General features: G+C 38.5%; 1 protein-coding gene across 2 annotated transcripts in view; it reads right to left on the reverse strand.

Annotated features, from left to right (window-relative positions):
- Positions 1–789: 789 nt before the first annotated feature.
- Positions 790–20,052, reverse strand: part of LOC128699425 (sestrin-2) — a 149,504-nt gene continuing 130,241 nt past the window's right edge. Inside the window, exons 3-9 of one of the 2 annotated variants that reach the window (XM_053792126.2) lie at positions 14,532–14,714; positions 13,808–13,957; positions 11,918–12,051; positions 9,697–9,862; positions 8,736–8,926; positions 5,196–5,343; positions 790–4,401 (exon numbers count right to left, since the gene is read on the reverse strand). In XM_053792126.2, the coding sequence (XP_053648101.1) occupies positions 4,315–4,401; positions 5,196–5,343; positions 8,736–8,926; positions 9,697–9,862; positions 11,918–12,051; positions 13,808–13,957; positions 14,532–14,714 (1,059 nt within the window). In that variant the 3' untranslated portion in view covers positions 790–4,314. The remainder of the gene's footprint in view (positions 4,402–5,195; positions 5,344–8,735; positions 8,927–9,696; positions 9,863–11,917; positions 12,052–13,807; positions 13,958–14,531; positions 14,715–20,052) is intronic. The other variant, XM_053792127.2, reaches the window with a different exon arrangement.

The raw sequence follows: 20,052 nt of genomic DNA on the forward strand, positions 1-20,052 counted from the left end.
TATATATATATACATATGTATATATAACAGTGGACCCCCGGTTAACGATTTTAATCCGTGCAAGAGGGCTCATCGTTATGCGAAATAATCATTATGCGAATGAATTTTCCCCATAAGAAATAATGGAAATCAAATTAATCCGTGCAAGACGCCCAAAAGTATGAAAAAAATTTTTTTTTACCACATGAAATGTTAATTTTAATACACACAAACTGAAAAAGGCATGCACAATTAAATGACACTTACTTTTATTGAAGATCTGGTGATGATTGATGGGATGGGAGGAGGGGAGAGCATTATCTTCTTACTGTTTAGAAGGGGAATCCCCTTCCATTACGACTTGAGGTAGCAAGTCCTTTTCCGGGGTTACTTCCCTTCTTCTTTTAATGCCACTAGGACCAGCTTGAGAGTCACTGGACCTCTGTCGCACAACAAATCTGTCCATAGAGCTCTGTACCTCCCGTTCCTTTACGATTTGTCTAAAATGGGCCACAACATTGTCATTGAAATAGTCACCAGCACGGCTTGCAACAGCTGTGTCAGGGTGATTTTCATCTATAAAGGTTTGCAGTTCAACCCACTGTGCACACATTTCCTTAATCTTTGAAGTAGGCACAATGGATTCCACAACTGGCATAGGCTTCTCAGGGTTAGCCCCAAACCCTTCAAAATCTTTCTTAATTTCCATACTAATTCTCACCCTTTTTACCACAGGGTTGGCACTAGAAGCTTTCTTGGGGCCCATGGTCACTTATTTTCCAGAAACAGCACCGAAAATACTGTAATAATACGAAATATTCCGAGTGTATGCTTGGATGTTACCGCGGAGGCTGGCTGGTAAACAATGGGACGGAGCGGCACATGTGAGGCTGGCTGAGGGCACATTGGACGCGTCTCGGACGAAAATCGGTATGCGGGTTTTTAATCGGTATGCGCGGCAAAAATTTTGCGATAAAAGTAATCGTTATGCGGAAAAATCGCTATGCGATGCCATCGTTATGCGGGGGTCCACTGTATATATATATATATATATATATATATATATATATATATATATATATATATATATATATAAATATATATATAAAATGTTGAACTCCATCATGCATTATAAATATTGTACCTGTATAAGACAAGATGCTACAGCTCACTAGGAAGACAACTTACACAAACCAAACTGACGACTACTGACACTACATTTTCTGTTATTTGAGCAATATAGTATTAAGTTAATAACAATATCAATGGTACTTGGATCTTGAAGTGGAGGTTTGATCTTAAGCTATAAATACACAAAAACATAATACACAAATGTCAGTACTCTTCTTATGAATACAATAATAATAATACACAAATGGTATTAATTAGTATTGTAACTGACTGGAAAAATAGTATTTACCTCAGCTTCAATTGATGACTTTCAGGGAAGAGCAGTTAATAAGATGAATAACAAGAAAACAGAAATATCAACAAAAGCTACCTAAGAGTATGGAAGACAACACATTGTGTATTAAATAATAGTATCAGTCAAGAGACGAAAGTAGGTAACAACGTACAATAATGTACATGAGTCCCCCATAACCACGGGTGATACATTCCAAGACTACCATGGGTAGTTGCCAACCCTATGTATATATGTTGTTTATCATTTACATACATACCCATGATAAAGTTTAACTGATAAATTATACACAGTAAGTTAAGAATTATCACTTTTCATTGATGGGAAGCACTTCCTGGCTTCTCTCAGGCTCTGAAGAACTGGCACCATCACTACTTTTGTGCTTTTGTGTCATTATTAAGCAAAATTTAGGGTTATTTTTGGGCCACGGTAAACAATGGATAGCTGAAACAGCAGAAACCAAATCTGTGGATATGGGGGTTCTGCTGTACATATAATACAAATTAATGTATATATGCAGTTTACCAATTAGAATGTTAGCTTAACATTTGTTGCAAGTCTTCCAAAGAACTCTTGTTTATCAACTTTCAACAGTGAATAAAAGACAAGTTACTAACTTATTGACTTCATAAAATGAATCAATTAAACTATATCCAATAAAATACCAGGATGTCCAACTTTTCTCTAGGCATTCAGATGTTTATGCTCACCATGCTGATACCACACAGTTTCACTCATTTTCTGCTGTTCTTTATTCCTTTATCTTTCACATGTTCTTGAACATGCCCTTTATCCACCTGTCATTACCCATTCTCTTCCCATGTCTAAATAATCCACAAACAGAGGCAGTGCCAGAATTTCTAGACTGGAGAGGCTTAGGGGTGGCTGTCTTGTTGGAAGGAGTGGCTAGGAGACTTATTTTGAAGCAGTGTTATTTTATTTGGGGGGCTGAGGAGATTTCTGGGGGCTGAAGCCCCCCTCTCTTGGCACCACCACTGTCCACAAACTCCACCCTTGGTGTTTCAAGAGATATATTGTAAACTGCATGCAGATAAAATATAACAGAAGCCAAGAGGAGGATGTACAGTAATTAACATTTTGTTTATCTCAGGAAATATCATGACTTTATATTTATTGCTTCCAAATTTTTCAACATGCATTAAACCCTCATGATATATATTGAAAATCAACAAAACAGGTGATGCCAGTCACCAAGTAGTCCCTATCCTTTACCCTTTTGATATTTGCTACTTTTCAAATTAAAGATTAATCATAGGTAAATCCTTCCTTTCCAGTCTGCCTCCAGGCAGGTAAACTCTGCCATCTATCTCCTCCCTAAACAAGTTAAGTAAGTGTAAGAAACAAGTCAGTATCTACATCATCTAGGATCCTACAAATTGGCTTATTTTTCTAACGAAATAATATACCACCTAAATATTATTTTCAAATAAGTTTTTAATCTATAAAACCATGGTGACAAAGATCTGCTATCTTCCCTGAAGGTTTCAATCCAGCCATGACCATTATTACTCTCTTTAACCTTATTGTCAGATCTGAAATTTATAATAACCTATTTACAAATTGTGAAATGATCTTAGATTATCTTTGATCATCAGTTGAAATTGTGATAACAATTATGTTATATTTCGCAGTATAATACAGAAACAGGTCAGTTTTAAAGCTCTCCTAAGATAAAAAAGAAATTAAGACACCTAAGACACAATATAAATTCTTTCTCATCATAAAGGTTTTCAAGTGATATTCTGTACAAAAAACAATTATCTACTAAAGGGAAGAAGTAACTGACATTTTTTTTTTTTAAGATTGATAACTTGATGCAGAGACATATACTAAAAAGTATTAAAGGAAAATTATGGTTTGCACAAGCTTTCTGAGCTCTGTAATCAAGTATGTACCTCTCAACTAAGTAATCAATATATATACATGTATATATATATATGAATGTTTGATACAGCTTCATATTAACAGATTTTTAAAGCAAGTCTTAAAACACTGTAATACACAAGTGCAAGCACAGTAGTGAAGATGAGGAAATGCAATGTACTGTTCCATATTCTTGCAGGTCACAGTGAGACACTCTTCCTGTCTGATATATGCCAGTCCAGATTACCCAATGATATAGATGTATACTGTACACATAGCCAATGTGCAGAGGCAACCAAATGAAAATCCTTAGGATATATTCTTCTTGTATGAAGGAATATAGAAGAACCCAACCACTTGCCAACAAACATTAACCACACACTGGAGTTTCTTCGTTATTAACCACACTTCCTACATTGCCAGTTACGCAAGATATTTGTTTTTTGAAGGTCCACTTGCTTTTCATGAGGTTTAACTTAATTTTAATGTAAAAAATTTATTACAAAATTTATAGTTTAAATTAAAAAAATATATAAGCTTAAGCTTTTAAGTTATAAAGTGTTTCATTTGACACGTTTATAGGTTCAACTTTAATATTTCATATTTTAAATTTTAATTATCACATAACAGTCTGCCTTATGTTTGCATTATTCCTGCAGTTTTTCTTCAGATAAGTGCCAATATGGATGCAGCTACCAACTATGGACTATGCCTGCACAGGTTACAAAACAGCAAAATAAGAAGGATGCTGTGTAACCTATATGGGTTTAGTGTTGCATTTTTAATTACAAAAATAACGAGCAGCAATTTGCACTTGAAATAAAGATACTGTACCACATTTGCTACTTTCATTTTCTGGTACTGCATTCCTGTCTTTATTACATCACAATTTTGCAGCCTCCACTTTCATCATACTTCTAATTTTCAAGCAAATGAAAATCTGTCTCTGTGAATCACAAGTTAATCATTTATTATAATATACAGGAACAGCTGTCAGCATACGAACACTGAGTTCTCACACTGTATGCTCACATTAAGTATTGACCAAGAGCTCGAAGACCATGAAGTAACTCTGCCTGAAGTCGTGCCTCCAACACAAGAATCATAACGTGAATCTGAAATGATTACAAAAACCATTATTCACTGCAACAAGCTGATGATTTTAATTTTATTAGTGTTGATATGAAAGATATTCAGCATATTTATTGTATTTCAGTGTTAACTAGTGCTGAATTACTCAAGGATTTAAAATTTTTTTTTTTTTTGTATATACAGCCTCTCCTCACTTAGCGACGTATTCGTTTACCAACAACTCAGACTTACAATGGGCTCTCTGACCAGCATGCATACCTAAATAATGTATATTAGAGCTGATTTCCTCTATTTTGTTACAATATACAGTATACTACTGTATAAACATTTAAAAATATATTAAAAATGTTATAAATGATGCAAAGGTGACATTAAAACAATATTAAAGATGGTTGATGTAAACACACTACCATTATACTGTAGTATGCTCCTCACTCCGAGACGAATTCGTTTACTGACGTGGTCTTAGGAAACGGAACTCCATTGTTAAATGAGGAGAGGCTGGATAATAATTCTGTAATTATTGTTAACCTTTAGCTGCTGACACAGCCATCAAAATTATAAAAAAATATTAAAATGCTATTAAATATTTCTACTTGGATTATGTCCTTTAAAAAGAACTTTATTTAATCTAGAAGCCAGAAATGGTGTCACAGATTCTTGTTATCCACGAGTGAACTACAGTAAATCCATAAACATAAGTATAATTGCAATGAGTGAATATGAGGATGAGTGAATATGTGAGGGTGAATGACCATATATGTGAAGGTGAATGAACATGTGAGTGTGAGTAAACATGTGAGGGTGAGGCACTAACCTTTTCACTCTGCAGGAAGCCCTTCATAATACTAGCAGCAGGATCAGCACACGTTAGTTGCTCTGGATAACACGACACTGTCTTCAGAAACATTTTGAGATTTCTCTCCAGCAACTGGTTGATTTGGCTATAGTCATAGTCATCATGTCTAAAAGGCAACCCCAAAATAATTGTTCATTAGAACAGTGTTGAATGTTGTTTTTACAAAGATAATACTGTAATACGTATTTTAGGTAGTAGGTTGGTAGACAGCAACTGCCCAGGGAGGTACTACCGTCCTGCCAAGTGAGTGTAAAACGAAAGCCTGTAATTGTTTTACATGATGGTAGGATTGCTGGTGTCCATTTTTTGTCTCATAAACATGCAAGGGTTCAGGTACGTCTTGCTACTTCTACTTACACTTAGGTCACACTACACATACATGTACAAGCATATATATATACACACCCATCTGGGTTTTCTTCTATTTTCTTTCTAGTTCTTATTCTTGTTTATTTCCTCTTATCTCCATGGGGAAGTGAAACAGAATTCTTCCTCCGTAAGCCATGTGTGTTGTAAGAGGTGACTAAAATGCCGGGAGCAAGGGGCTAGTAACCCCTTCTCCTGTATTTTTTTTTTATTATCACACCGGCCGATTCCCACCAAGGCAGGGTGGCCCGAAAAAGAAAAACTTTCACCATCATTCACTCCATCACTGTCTTGCCAGAAGGGTGCTTTACACTACAGTTTTTAAACTGCAACATTAACACCCCTCCTTCAGAGTGCAGGCACTGTACTTCCCATCTCCAGAACTCAAGTCCGGCCTGCCGGTTTCCCTGAATCCCTTCATAAATGTTACTTTGCTCACACTCCAACAGCACGTCAAGTATTAAAAACCATTTGTCTCCATTCACTCCTATCAAACACGCTCACGCATGCCTGCTGGAAGTCCAAGCCCCTCGCACACAAAACCTCCTTTACCCCCTCCCTCCAACCCTTCCTAGGCCGACCCCTACCCCGCCTTCCTTCCACTACAGACTGATACACTCTTGAAGTCATTCTGTTTCGCTCCATTCTCTCTACATGTCCGAACCACCTCAACAACCCTTCCTCAGCCCTCTGGACAACAGTTTTGGTAATCCCGCACCTCCTCCTAACTTCCAAACTACTAATTCTCTGCATTATATTCACACCACACATTGCCCTCAGACATGACATCTCCACTGCCTCCAGCCTTCTCCTCGCTGCAACATTCATCACCCACGCTTCACACCCATATAAGAGCGTTGGTAAAACTATACTCTCATACATTCCCCTCTTTGCCTCCAAGGACAAAGTTCTTTGTCTCCACAGACTCCTAAGTGCACCACTCACTCTTTTTCCCTCATCAATTCTATGATTCACCTCATCTTTCATAGACCCATCCGCTGACACGTCCACTCCCAAATATCTGAATACGTTCACCTCCTCCATACTCTCTCCCTCCAATCTGATATTCAATCTTTCATCACCTAATCTTTTTGTTATCCTCATAACCTTACTCTTTCCTGTATTCACCTTTAATTTTCTTCTTTTGCACACCCTACCAAATTCATCCACCAATCTCTGCAACTTCTCTTCAGAATCTCCCAAGAGCACAGTGTCATCAGCAAAGAGCAGCTGTGACAACTCCCACTTTGTGTGTGATTCTTTATCTTTTAACTCCACGCCTCTTGCCAAGACCCTCGCATTTACTTCTCTTACAACCCCATCTATAAATATATTAAACAACCACGGTGACATCACACATCCTTGTCTAAGGCCTACTTTTACTGGGAAAAAATTTCCCTCTTTCCTACATACTCTAACTTGAGCCTCACTATCCTCGTAAAAACTCTTCACTGCTTTCAGTAACCTACCTCCTACACCATACACTTGCAACATCTGCCACATTGCCCCCCTATCCACCCTGTCATACGCCTTTTCCAAATCCATAAATGCCACAAAGACCTCTTTAGCCTTATCTAAATACTGTTCACTTATATGTTTCACTGTAAACACCTGGTCCACACACCCCCTACCTTTCCTAAAGCCTCCTTGTTCATCTGCTATCCTATTCTCCGTCTTACTCTTAATTCTTTCAATTATAACTCTACCATACACTTTACCAGGTACACTCAACAGACTTATCCCCCTATAATTTTTGCACTCTCTTTTATCCCCTTTGCCTTTATACAAAGGAACTATGCATGCTCTCTGCCAATCCCTAGGTACCTTACCCTCTTCCATACATTTATTAAATAATTGCACCAACCACTCCAAAACTATATCCCCACCTGCTTTTAACATTTCTATCCTGTATATATTACTAAATTTAAAAGGAGAAACTTTTGTTTTTCCTTTTGGGCCACCCCGCCTCGGTGGGATACTGCTGGTACATTGAAAGAAAGAAATAGTACGTATAACATTACAGTACAGTACTACTCCTATATTTACAAATCTTGAAATAAAATGCTAAAATGCTATATTTGCAAACCTAACTCAAGACAAAAATCATTTTAAATGTAAATACAGCAAAAACACAGGTTATGTAGAGAATTTTGGGCAGGGGAATTTCTACTATAAAAAAATACACTAAATAGCCTTTGATAGTGGTGGAGAAGAAGTCCATAGCTTGTGTTGAGTTTTCTTTTATAGTTAAATAAAACAAATGGAATTATTACATTTCCAGACAAACAGTGTTTAGCAAGGACAGTATTTATAGCACACATTTAAAAAAACTTACATCATGGTTAACCAGAGCACAAAGTGCTGACAACAATATTCTTTGGAAATATCAGTTAAGAAGTACACTTTATTATATGTATACGACTTGTCAGATTTACATTCAAAATCATCTTGAGATCAACTCCCTACTGGGAGTTTCCTTATTTATATATTTATGAAATAAATAAACTAATATCTTTAATCTAATCATCAGCAACATAATATTTGATGTTATGGTGTGGATAAATCTGGATGTTGGTCATCATTACAGTGACATAAATGGGAGAAAGAAAAATGCATTATTTAATAGTTTTTGGTGGAGAAAATGACTATACAGTAATGTATACAGTAGGACCCCCATATCCATGGAAAATACGTTATAAGGACCGGTTGCGGATGCCAAAACTGTGGTTAGTAGCAAACCATGTATATGTCCTATACATACCCGTTACAAAATTAAACTGATAATTCTCCACTTAGTGTGCATAATTTATCACTTTTTGATTGATGAGAAGCACTTCACAGCTTCTCTTAGGCTTTGAACATATGCCAGCTTTTCTACTATTGCACTCTGGGCCATTATTATGCAAAATTAAGAGGTATTTTTGAGCCACAATAAACCATGGATAACTGAAACTGAAGACACTGAATCAGTGGATACGGGGTTTCTACTATGCTTTGGAATCAATCATTCTTCTGACAGTTTTATTCTATTTATAAATGTAATCCCATGTTATTTTGTGTAATATAGCTTATTATTTTAAAAATTATCAGTAATCTTCAGTGTTAATTACAAGACACTTCCGGATAATTTACCTTATTCCGTATAGACAGTGAAGATAATTCCACACACCCTGCCGGAAGAGAAATGTATCCACATGTGTCTTGTGGCCACAAGTGTAGTATGTCATGTTATAGGCAGTTTTGAACTTGTCGTCAAGCAGATCACCAACTTCATTGTACAATTCGCTGACAAGTGAGAAACCATGTTCCTCCCATGAACAATCCTGTGGAAAAATATATTTTTACTACATGAAATATTTTCAAGAAACAAGCAAACCTGGATATTTCATTGATAATAGAACTCTTGAGAAACATTTTAAATACAGTACTGTACAGGCAGGCCCCCACTTTACAGTGCTTCGCTTTACGGTGGTTCACTAATGCAGCGGTTTTCAATTAGTATACCTATTCTTCATATATTCAGACTTCCTACAATAAATATATTCACCACTCACTATAAGCTAGGAATGAAAATATTTGAAGGTAAGTAATGTGTGTATTATATATGCATTTTTTAGGCCTAGCTCTATTGCTCTCACTTAATATATGATAGTGTAAAAATGTTATCAGGCTTTTATATGCATTTGAAAGTGAAAGAAAAGGCTGTAATTCAGTTTACAACAATTTTCACTTTATAGCATTAGCCCAGAACCTAACCTGCTGTATAAGTGGGACCCTCTTGTACATGCCATAGCAAAATTTTTTAAGTAAAACCTCAATGTAATGGACCCCCTGATTAAATGAATTTCAGATTTATTGGACAAAACCTGTGTCCAAGTAGTATCAGAAAACAATGGGCAAAATCCATTAAATATAGAATTCTCCATAATTGTTACAGACTGCTGGGTAAACTGATTTTGGATTTAAAGGACAAAGTCCATTAAATCCAGAATTGCCCATTACTGTTCTAATCATGGATTTAATGCACAGTCTACAATAATGGACATCTCCTTTCCCTGCGAGTCTATTAAAACAAGATTTTGCTGTAACTTACTTGTGATTTCACTGTGGGGACTGATGTCTTCTCTCCTCTCTTGTGAAAATCTACATACATGAAGTCTGGATCTGGTGACAAGTGGCTGTACCGTGAGTGAGTAGCATTTGTACATTCAACTTCAGGAGTTGAAATGTTTGCAGTTTGCTTCTTAAGTTTCTCAAAACTGTAAAAGTATATATGAAGTTATTATTTCTTTCAAATTATGCACACATTTCTAGGGATTGGCAGAGAGCGTGCATAGTTCCTTTGTATAAAGTCAAAGGGGACAAAAGAGAGAGCAAAAATTATAGGGGAGGAAGTCTGTTGAGTATACCTGGTAAAGTGTATGGTAGGGTTATTATTGAAAGAATTAAGATTAAGACGGAGAATAGGATAGCAGATGAACAAGGAGGCTTTAGAAAGGGTAGGGGTGTGTAGACCAAGTGTTTACAGTGAAACATATAGGTGAACAGTATTTAGGTAAGGGTAAAGAGGTTTTGTGGCATTTATGGATTTGGAAAAAGCGTATGACAGGGTGGATAGGGGGGCAATGTAGCAGATGTTGCAAAGATATGGAATAGGAGGTAGGTTACTGAAAGCAGTAAAGAGTTTTTACAAGGATAGTGAGGCTCAGGTTAGGGTATGTAGGAGAGAGGGAGATTATTTCCCAGTAAAAGTAGGCCTTAGACAAGGATGTGTGATGTCACCATGGTTGTTCAATATATTTACAGATGGGGTTGTAAGAGAAGTGAATGCTCAGGTGTTGGCAAGAGGTGTGGGTTTAAAAGATAAAGAATCTAACAGAAAGTGGGAGTTGTCACAGTTGCTCTTTTCTGATGACACTGTGCTTTTGAATATCAGATTGGAGGGAGAGATTATGGAGGAGGCGAATGTACATGTATTTAGATATTTAGGAGTGGACGTGTCAGCAGATAGGTCTATGAAAGATGAGGTGAATCACAGAATTGACGAGGGGAAAAAGGTAAGTGGTGCATTGAGAAGTCTGTGGAGACAAAGAACTTTATCCATGGAAGCAAAGAGGGGAATTTATGAGAGTATAATTATACCAACGCCCTTATATGGGTGCAAAACATGGGTGGTGAATGTTGCGACAAAGAGAAGGCTGGAGGCCATGGAGATGTCGTGTCTGAAGGCAATGTGTGGTGTGAATATAATGCAGAGAATTCCTAGCTTGGAAATTAGGTGGAGGTGCAGGATTACCAAAACTATTACCCAGAGGGCTGAGGAGGAGTTGTTGAAGTAGTTTGGGCATGTAGAGAGGATGGATGGAAATAGAATGACTTCGAGAGTGTATAAATCTGTAGTGGAGGGAAGGCAGGGTAGAGGTCAGCCTAGGAAAGATTGGAGGGAGGAGGTAAAGGAAGTTTTGTGTGCGAGGGGCTTGCACTTCCAGCAAGTATGCATGAGTGTGTTAGATAGGAGCGAATGGAAACAAATGTTTTTTAGGACCTGACATGCTGTTGGAGTGTGAGCAGGGTAATATTTATGAAGGGATTCAGGGAAACAGGCAGGCTGGACTCGAGTCCTGGAGATGGGAAGTACAGTGTCTGCACTCTGAAGGAGGGGTGTTAATGTTGCAGTTTTATAACTGTAGTGTAAGTGCACCTCTGGCAAGACAGTTATGGAGTGAATGATGGTGAAAGTTTTTCTTTATTGGGCCACCCTGCCTTGGTGGGAAATGGCCAATGTGTTAATAAAAGAAAAAAAATTCTAGAATGAAGCACCAAGTTAGGATATTTAATGAACTACACTTGCTGGTTAGTTAGTACCTAAGGTACTGTACACAGATAGTTGACAACCCCAATGTTTGCTTGGAGAGCAGAAAGAAATCCAAGGCTTTTTTCACAATCTTAAACAAAATTTCCATCTATTTGTCATTCTTTGTAAAATGTCAAACTTAAAAGAGTAACAAATAAATCAGATTTACTCAGTATTAAATTAAAGATATTTTTCTTTAATTTGTATCTAATAGAACAAAGTTTATCAGCATTTCCACAAATTTTGAATAGGAAGACCCCGCATATACAGCCGCCTGTTTTCAGTGTTCCACGTTTTCATTTGCTTTCAAATGAACCATTGTTCCACCCGCTAGTGACCAGTGGGTGGAACAAAATGAAAAATGGCTCAATTTAAAGCTAACGAAAATATGGAACACCAAAAAGGTGGTACTGTAATGCAGTGTACTATGCTTAAATAATTCACATGTCTCATTACTTACCTTTCTCTTGTTAATTCCTCAGAAATGCAATTGTAGTCAGACTGAGCAAGTGAGAGGGTTCTCATACGTTCAAGGAGTATATCAACTCCTCCTTCACTTAGTTCTCGACTACTTGGTGATCCTGATGAGCAAGCCTGTGGAAAACGGGGAGAATCCTGCATTACAATGTGTGGATGAACGTTATCCACTACATCCTTATTCTACTATGTCATTAATGAGACAGCATCTGTCCTGCTCTCTTAAAAATCTGTTATCATGGGGGAGCATTAAACCCATAGGGATTATACAGCACCTGGAGGGGAGGGAATATGGTCAACATTCAGACTCAATTCAGTAAACTTTAGCAAAGATCCAATTCCCTAGAACAAGAGACCCCTCAACTGCATCAAAGAACCTCCCTTGAGAGGTTTAAAACTAAATCATTAATTAAATCGATATTTGAACTGAAAAATATTTCTGGTTTCTGGTATAAAATTGCTCAAGTTTTTGTCATCTGTAAGTAAATCAAAAAAGCCCTTATTTCATATTAAATTGTCTGGGTAAATAAAAATACAGATGTACACATGAAAGCCTAAAACTTTAGTGATTATAGTTCCAGAACAAGTATCAAAGATGTAAACATAGAAAGTCAGACATGGAACTGGTAAATTTTTCACTGGACATTCTCCTCTTGGGGCTGTAAACAGTTCTCTAACTACTGGTTACATCTTTATAATCAACAGAACACAAAGTCACAACACAAGGCACTCTTCAACATCCCTCGTGTCAGTCTCACGCTATGCAAAAATGCAATGCACATAAAGGGCCCGAAGATCTGGAATTCACTACCTGAACCGATAAAGGATCCCCTGACTACATATGAATTTAGGGCTATGCTTAAAAATCATCTCATCTCTCGATACTAACCAAACCAACTTCTAATCAGTTTGAAGCAACTCTCCCAAATATTATATCATATGACCTCTAATCTCATGTGCATGTGTCTGTATATATATTTTTTTTCAACAAACTAGCCATATCCCACCAAGGCAGGGTGGCCCAAAAACAAAAACGAAAGTTTCTCTTTTTAAATTTAGTGATTTATACAAGAGAAGGGATTACTAGCCCCTTTTCCCCGGCATTTTAGTTGCCTCTTACAACACGCATGGCTTACGGAGGAAGAATTCTGTTCCACTTCCCCATGGAGATAAGAGGAAATAAACAAAAACAAGAACTAGAAAGAAAATAGCAGAAAACCTAGAGGGGCGTGTATATACATGTACGTGCTTGTATATGTATGTATAGTGTGACCTAAGTGTAAGTAGAAGTAGCAATATGTACCTGAAATCTTGCATGTTTATGAGACAGGAAAAAGGACACCAGCAATCCTAGCATCGTGTAAAACAATTACAGGCTTTTGTTTTACACTCACTTGGCAGGACGGTGAGTGAAAAACAAAAGCCTGTAATTGTTTTACATGATAGTAGGATTGCTGGTGTCCTTTTTTCTGTCTCATAAACATGCAAGATTTCAGGTACGTCTTGCTACTTCTACTTACACTTAGGTCACACTACACATACCTGTACAAGCATATATATATATACACACCCCTCTGGGTTTTCTTCTATTTTCTTTCTAGTTCTTCTTCTTGTTTATTTCCTCTTATCTCCACGGGGAAGTGGAACAGAATTCTTCCTCCGTAAGCCTTCGTGTTGTAAGAGGCGACTAAAATGCCGGGGGAAAGGGGCTAGTAACCCCTTCTCTTGTAAATCACTAAATTTAAAAAGAGAAACTTTCGTTTTTCTTTTTGGGCCACCCTGCCTTGGTGGGATATGGCCGGTTTGTTGAAAAAAATGTATAAATATCTTACTCAGACACTGAATGGAACATAGCAAGTTGTACAATACAGACCTGTACAAAGGGAGACGAATGCACCTGTAGGTCACTGCAAGTAGCCTCAACACCACATCCATGAATAAATGAGGAGAGTGCATGGAACTGAGCCATTATGCATATGGCATGTGTTATTTCACTAACTGACCAACCACTCTTTACCAGTTTCTGAAGAGAGAACATTAAATTAATAAATCTACTACATTAAAAATATAAGGTGATTTCTAAAATATTTTTTTCTTAATTTCCTAGAGTACCTACCCAAATCACTAATTATGTGACTCCATACAACTCTTTCCATGTATACTTGTGTTTAGCTGTTAGTAATGGGGTTGTACTATTCTGCCAACAGAGTACAGTGGACCCCCGCATAACGATCACCTCCGAATGCGACCAATTATGTAAGTGTATTTATGTAAGTGCGTTTGTACGTGTATGTTTGGGGGTCTGAAATGGACTAATCTACTTCACAATATTCCTTATGGGAACAAATTCGGTCACTACTGGCACCTGAACATACTTCTGGAGTGAAAAAATATCGTTAACCGGGGGTCCACTGTACTTTGCAACAGAGATGATATTACAGCTCCATATGCATATGTTTTATCATCCCACTACAATATTTGTTGCATAAATGCATGCTAGTGCCCTTCTTTGTAATTAATATTTTATAACATGTAAACCACACCATATAAGCTTTGTAAGGAAATAAACATTCTTATTTTCAAGTGAAAGGACTGACCAGTACGTGATGCTTGTTATAAAGCCAGGGCTGGTGGGCCAGTATGAGGTTAGTGTGATGAAGGTCTTGCAGTTTCTTGGGTGCATAATGAAGACCCTGCAGCCACTCCTCGGAACCACCAACTTCTAAAAAGGCAGTTTTCTGCTCCTCCACCAGGAAGCTGCAGTCGTGGCGACAAGCCGCCTGAAGATACAATGGGTTATGTGGGTATTTTACAATATGTATACGTATATGATAATTGTACTTATATGTACCTGTGCCTAAATAAACTTAGTATAATACAGCCACTGTTTTCAATCTTCAGACTACCTTTCTACCTTTCTTCAGACTATTGCTCTACTATAAATCTTATTACAGTAATTATAAAATTTTTGGCTCTCTCTCTTTTATAATAATGTAAAATAATGAAAAATTAAAATTCACCACTCCATATCCTATGTCTAGTTTTAAGTAGTGTGTAAACATTAGAATTAGTTTGCCTGAAATGCTCAGGAATGTTAGTGGCCTTTTTGGTATTTAACAATATTTTATAATGTAAATTACACATTGTATATTATGAAAAGAAATAAAAAATTTAATGTAATTTAATTTACAATTTGCCTGTAATTTTAAAGTCAATTAACAGCACATGGGTAACTAAGGTTGCATCTGACCTCTAATCTATAGGTCAAACCATTCCCCACCTCTCACTTGAAGATCACATCGGGATTTTATTGTGTACCAACATGCCACACAATTTTGACTCGCAAAACTATAGTAGCATTTATTTATTTATTTTATGTCTTTGCAAACAGTACATTGAGATTGTGTATATCCCGTAAACGGTCCAAACGTATATATACGTTTTTTCAACATTTCAAAGTATGTAAAAAAAGTAGATCTTTTTGTTTTTTTACATTTGAAAATGTGTAAAAAAAACTTTGATCTACTTTTTTTTTGTTACATTTGAAAATATGCAAAAAAAAGTAGATCTACTTTTGTGGCACTACACATGTGAACGTAGATCTCTTGGACCGTTTACGGGATATACAATAGTGGGTTGCAATATTATGCAACATTATTGGGTAGTACAGTAGATTATTAATTATAAATGAATCGAAATTTGCATAAGACAAAAGATATATTCATATTCGAAAATGCTTTTTGTGAAAACAAACATTCAATTATGTTCCTGTCAACAATGGATGAAAGGTTGAAGTTATGATGTGGAAGTATATAAGTAAGTGTGTAATGAGTATTTAACGTTTAGTCTAGGGTGATTAAGTGGCTTTTGAGAAGTCTTAAATTGATTTTCAGACTGGGTTACTTTAATATCTTCTGGTAATGAATTCCATATTTTGGGGCCCTTTATGTACATAGTTTTTACAGTGTGATATGGGCACGAGGTATATCAAAAAGAGATCTGTGTCTTGTGTTGTGGTCATGTGTCCTGTTTAGGTTGGTGAGGAGAAGTTTGAGTGGAGGGTTTATATTTGTGTGTATTGTTCTGTGTATGTAGTAGGCACATGCATAAGTATGGATGTTCTTAATGGTGAGCAGATTCAGACTTTTGAAAATTGGTGGAGTATGCTGGCAGGAGTGGGAATTTGTTATCATTCTTACTGTTACCTTTTGCTGGGTTATTAGGGGTTTTAGGTGATTGGATGTTGTTGATCCCCATGCAAACAAATCACAGAACATACAGAACTTGAACATATGGCAAGCTAGGCCTAAAACGTACAGGCTAGTGGTTAGCACACTAACCTGCGAGTTTTAGAACTCACTTGCTGTGGACTTAAACCCCGCTAGTTCTGTGGTTTATTTTTCATGCAGTGCCCCTAACCCTTCTGTATAAACCACTCTGCCTCTAACCCTCTCATGAAGACCACCATGATTCACCTTTCACTCAAATTAAAGAACACATTATGCTCCCCCCATTCCTTCCTTAGATAATACACCACGCTCTCACCTCTCCATTCAACAACCCCCACACCTCCACCCACTCACTCGCCCACACCCACACCTCCACCCACTCACTCGCCCACTCCCACACCACCACCCACTCACTCGTCCACCCCCACACCTCCACCCACTCACTCGCCCACTCCCACACCACCACCCACTAACACGTCCACCCCCACACCCCACACCCCACACCACCACCCACTCACTCGTCCACCCCCACTCACTCGTCCACCCCCACACCACCACCCACTCAATCGCCCACTCCCACACCACCACCCACTCACTCGTCCACCCCCACACCACCACCCACTCACTCGTCCACCCCCACACCTCCACCCACTCACTCGCCCACTCCCACACCACCACCCACTCACTCGTCCACCCCCACACCACCACCCACTCACTCGTCCACCCCCACACCTCCACCCACTCACTCGCCCACTCCCACACCACCACCCACTCACTCGTCCACCCCCACACCACCACCCACTCACTCGTCCACCCCCACACCTCCACCCACTCACTCGCCCACTCCCACACCACCACCCACTCACTCGTCCACCCCCACACCACCACCCACTCACTCGTCCACCCCCACCCCACCCCCCACACTCACTCGCCCACCCCCACACCACCTCCCACTCACTCGTCCACCCCCACACCACCACCCACTCACTCGCCCACCCTCACCACCACCCACTCCCACACCACCACCCACTCACTCGCCCACCCCCACACCACCACCCACTCACTCGCCCACCCCCACACACTCACTCTCCCACCCCCACCCACTCACCCACCCCCACACCTCCACCAACTCACCCACCCCCACACCACCCACTCACCCATCCCACCACCATCCACCCAGGCAAACACCACACCCCCTATCCCTCCACTCCATTATCAAAACCCACACAGGCAAAAACTATGTCCCTACCCCTGTAACCTCACACTACCCCCACCACCCCACCCATCCAGTGCAATACCACTGAGCCCCACATCACAACCCCCCCCTCACCCCACCACCTCTGTACTCCACCCTAAACCCTATAACAGTGGAGTGATGCTTGCATCACTCCTCCACTGTATACTAGACACTGGAGGTGACACAATTTACCAGCACAGTGTTTCAATACAAGAAAGTGTATGTAAAGTTAGTGATGTTAGGAGAGTGCCAAGGCTAGGTCAGTGTACCTCAGCATTCTGTGTCTCCACACACACACACACACTGGCACTCAGCCCACACTGGCACTCAGCCCACACTGCTCCACCACCTAAGTGCCAACAAATATTAAATAAAAGATATTGATATGTAAACTGCTTTGTAAACAACATTCTGGATTTGGGCTGACGTGGACAATAAATTTGTAAGTTTTGACTGATTTCTGGCATCTACCTGTAGGAGGGGGGGGGAGGGGGATATTGTGCATAGAAAACACACTTGACAAGTTAATATATCAAAAGGACAAAAGCCAAAAACCTTTAATGAAAAATCTCTTACCTGCTTGCTTAAATACCTGTCTGCTTACCTAATATTAAAACCGCCAGTAACAACCTGATTGATCAGGCCCTGATCTACCACGAGGCCTGGTCATGGACCGGGCAGCGGGGGCGTTGACCCCCTCAACACCCTCCAGGTATACCTACCTGACTACTTATCTACCTGCTGCCTTACCTGTTTATTAAAGTTCAAAAGATTAAAACTGTACAGAAGAGGCTTACGCAAGTAATTTAATGGAAAAAATACCACACTATTTTATGAATAAAATTGGCTCTTATACACTCCAAAAAATAATCTCGTCCTACTAAGTACGATTCATCAGTATGGAAAAACTGAGCCCAATCAGAAGATATTTTCCCCAGGTATTACACAGATTCCATAAGCGCTGTATGACCCTTTGGGTTTAGCGCTTATGATTGTAATAACACACAAATTCCAAAAATTAAAAATAGTCTGTTTACAATAAACCATCACCGAAAATTTGAAGCCACTCAGACGAGGTATCGTTAAGTTATGAAGGAAAACCTTGGAAGGAAGAAAAACAAATTATTATCCACTTTAAAGGTGCTAATAAGATAACAAGAGAGTACGCTCAAGTTATCCCTTTTCTAGTTAATTTTTTCTGCATTATGCTAGAGAGTGCACTCTCCTGTGCAGGTATAGTTCACAAGACTCACTTGCACTCTCTTGTCTGTGTAGATATGGGTCACACACATGACTCTCAGACACATCATGATAAAATACCCTGACACTGCTCTGCGAGGACTGCCGGGTTTGTTGCACTCTCAGTTCAGGGACCCCGAAGCAAATAAGTCACTCTGTTTTTGGGGTTATCCTGGGTAATTTACACACATGTTACTATGTATGATAATTGTACTTACATGCACCTGTACTTACATATCTTAGTAAACTGTCCAGCCTCTCAGCAGGCAAAGAATATCCCTGCATCATCTCTGGTGCCTACAAGCACTCTAACTGGCCTCCTGGCTGAAAGTCCCACCATTGATGCAGACTGAATTTTTTAATACATAATTATTTAATTACACCTATTGTAATTTTACTGTTCCTTTTGCCTTTCCCACTAACCCCCCACTAACCCCCCACTAACCCCCCTCGTGCACTCCTGCCCTCCACTCCCTTATCCCTTTTACACTCTATGACCCCTTGGGTTTAGTGTTTAATTTGGTTATGTTATTATCAACTTATACATTCCTCCTTTCACACATTTCTACCTGTAGCACTATGATCCTTTAGGGTTTAGCGCTTAATTTGATATTTTATTATCAAGATTATCAGTATTTTATCAGTATTTATTATTACACTATGTTATTTAAACATACACTGTAATAATAATAATAATAATAATAATATTCTTAATAATTAGCTTCCTTTTCCCGGGTGTTTTTCCCGCCAAGTGGCGGCGCCAGCTGGTGGTGCCAGCTGGTGGTGCCAGCCGGTGGTGCCAGCTGGTGGTGCCATCTAGGAGGAGAGGAACAACTTGAACTAACATTATCATCACAACTCCAGTAACAAATTCTATGGTTATTTAAATTTGAATTACTTCAATAACACAATATTTAAATAAATGAATTTTATCATAAGTTGTGTATACTAAATAAATTTAGTTGTTACGCGGGTAGGTCACTGATACTCTCCATCCCTATGTTATAAACTACATAATTAAATATCTTATTACAGCTAGGTTGACTATTATATATTAGCTAAGTTAATATATTTCTATTAGATTCATTACACAAAATTTAGACTTTTTGTTCGGTCGATACATTTGTCTTATTTATCAACATGTTGGTTCTCTAAATCATTTATTTAAATTTTATACAATTGTCTTAATAGCAACTTAAGTTAACCTATGATAACCTAATAAAGGTAAAAAGCTTTATTATATATATACTAGAATTGTGGAAAATACTGTACATATTTTCCGGAAATACGGTAATTTATAGGTAAATAGATGCCCTATATTGTATTTTTAAAAGAAGTATGTTATCGAAAAATGGGAAACCTGCGGCTGGGCAGGTGAGTCGCCATTTTGTTGTTTGAATTGAGTAACAGACA

Source organism: Cherax quadricarinatus, chromosome 61 (assembly GCF_038502225.1).
Source record: "Cherax quadricarinatus isolate ZL_2023a chromosome 61, ASM3850222v1, whole genome shotgun sequence".
NCBI lineage: Eukaryota > Metazoa > Arthropoda > Malacostraca > Decapoda > Parastacidae > Cherax > Cherax quadricarinatus.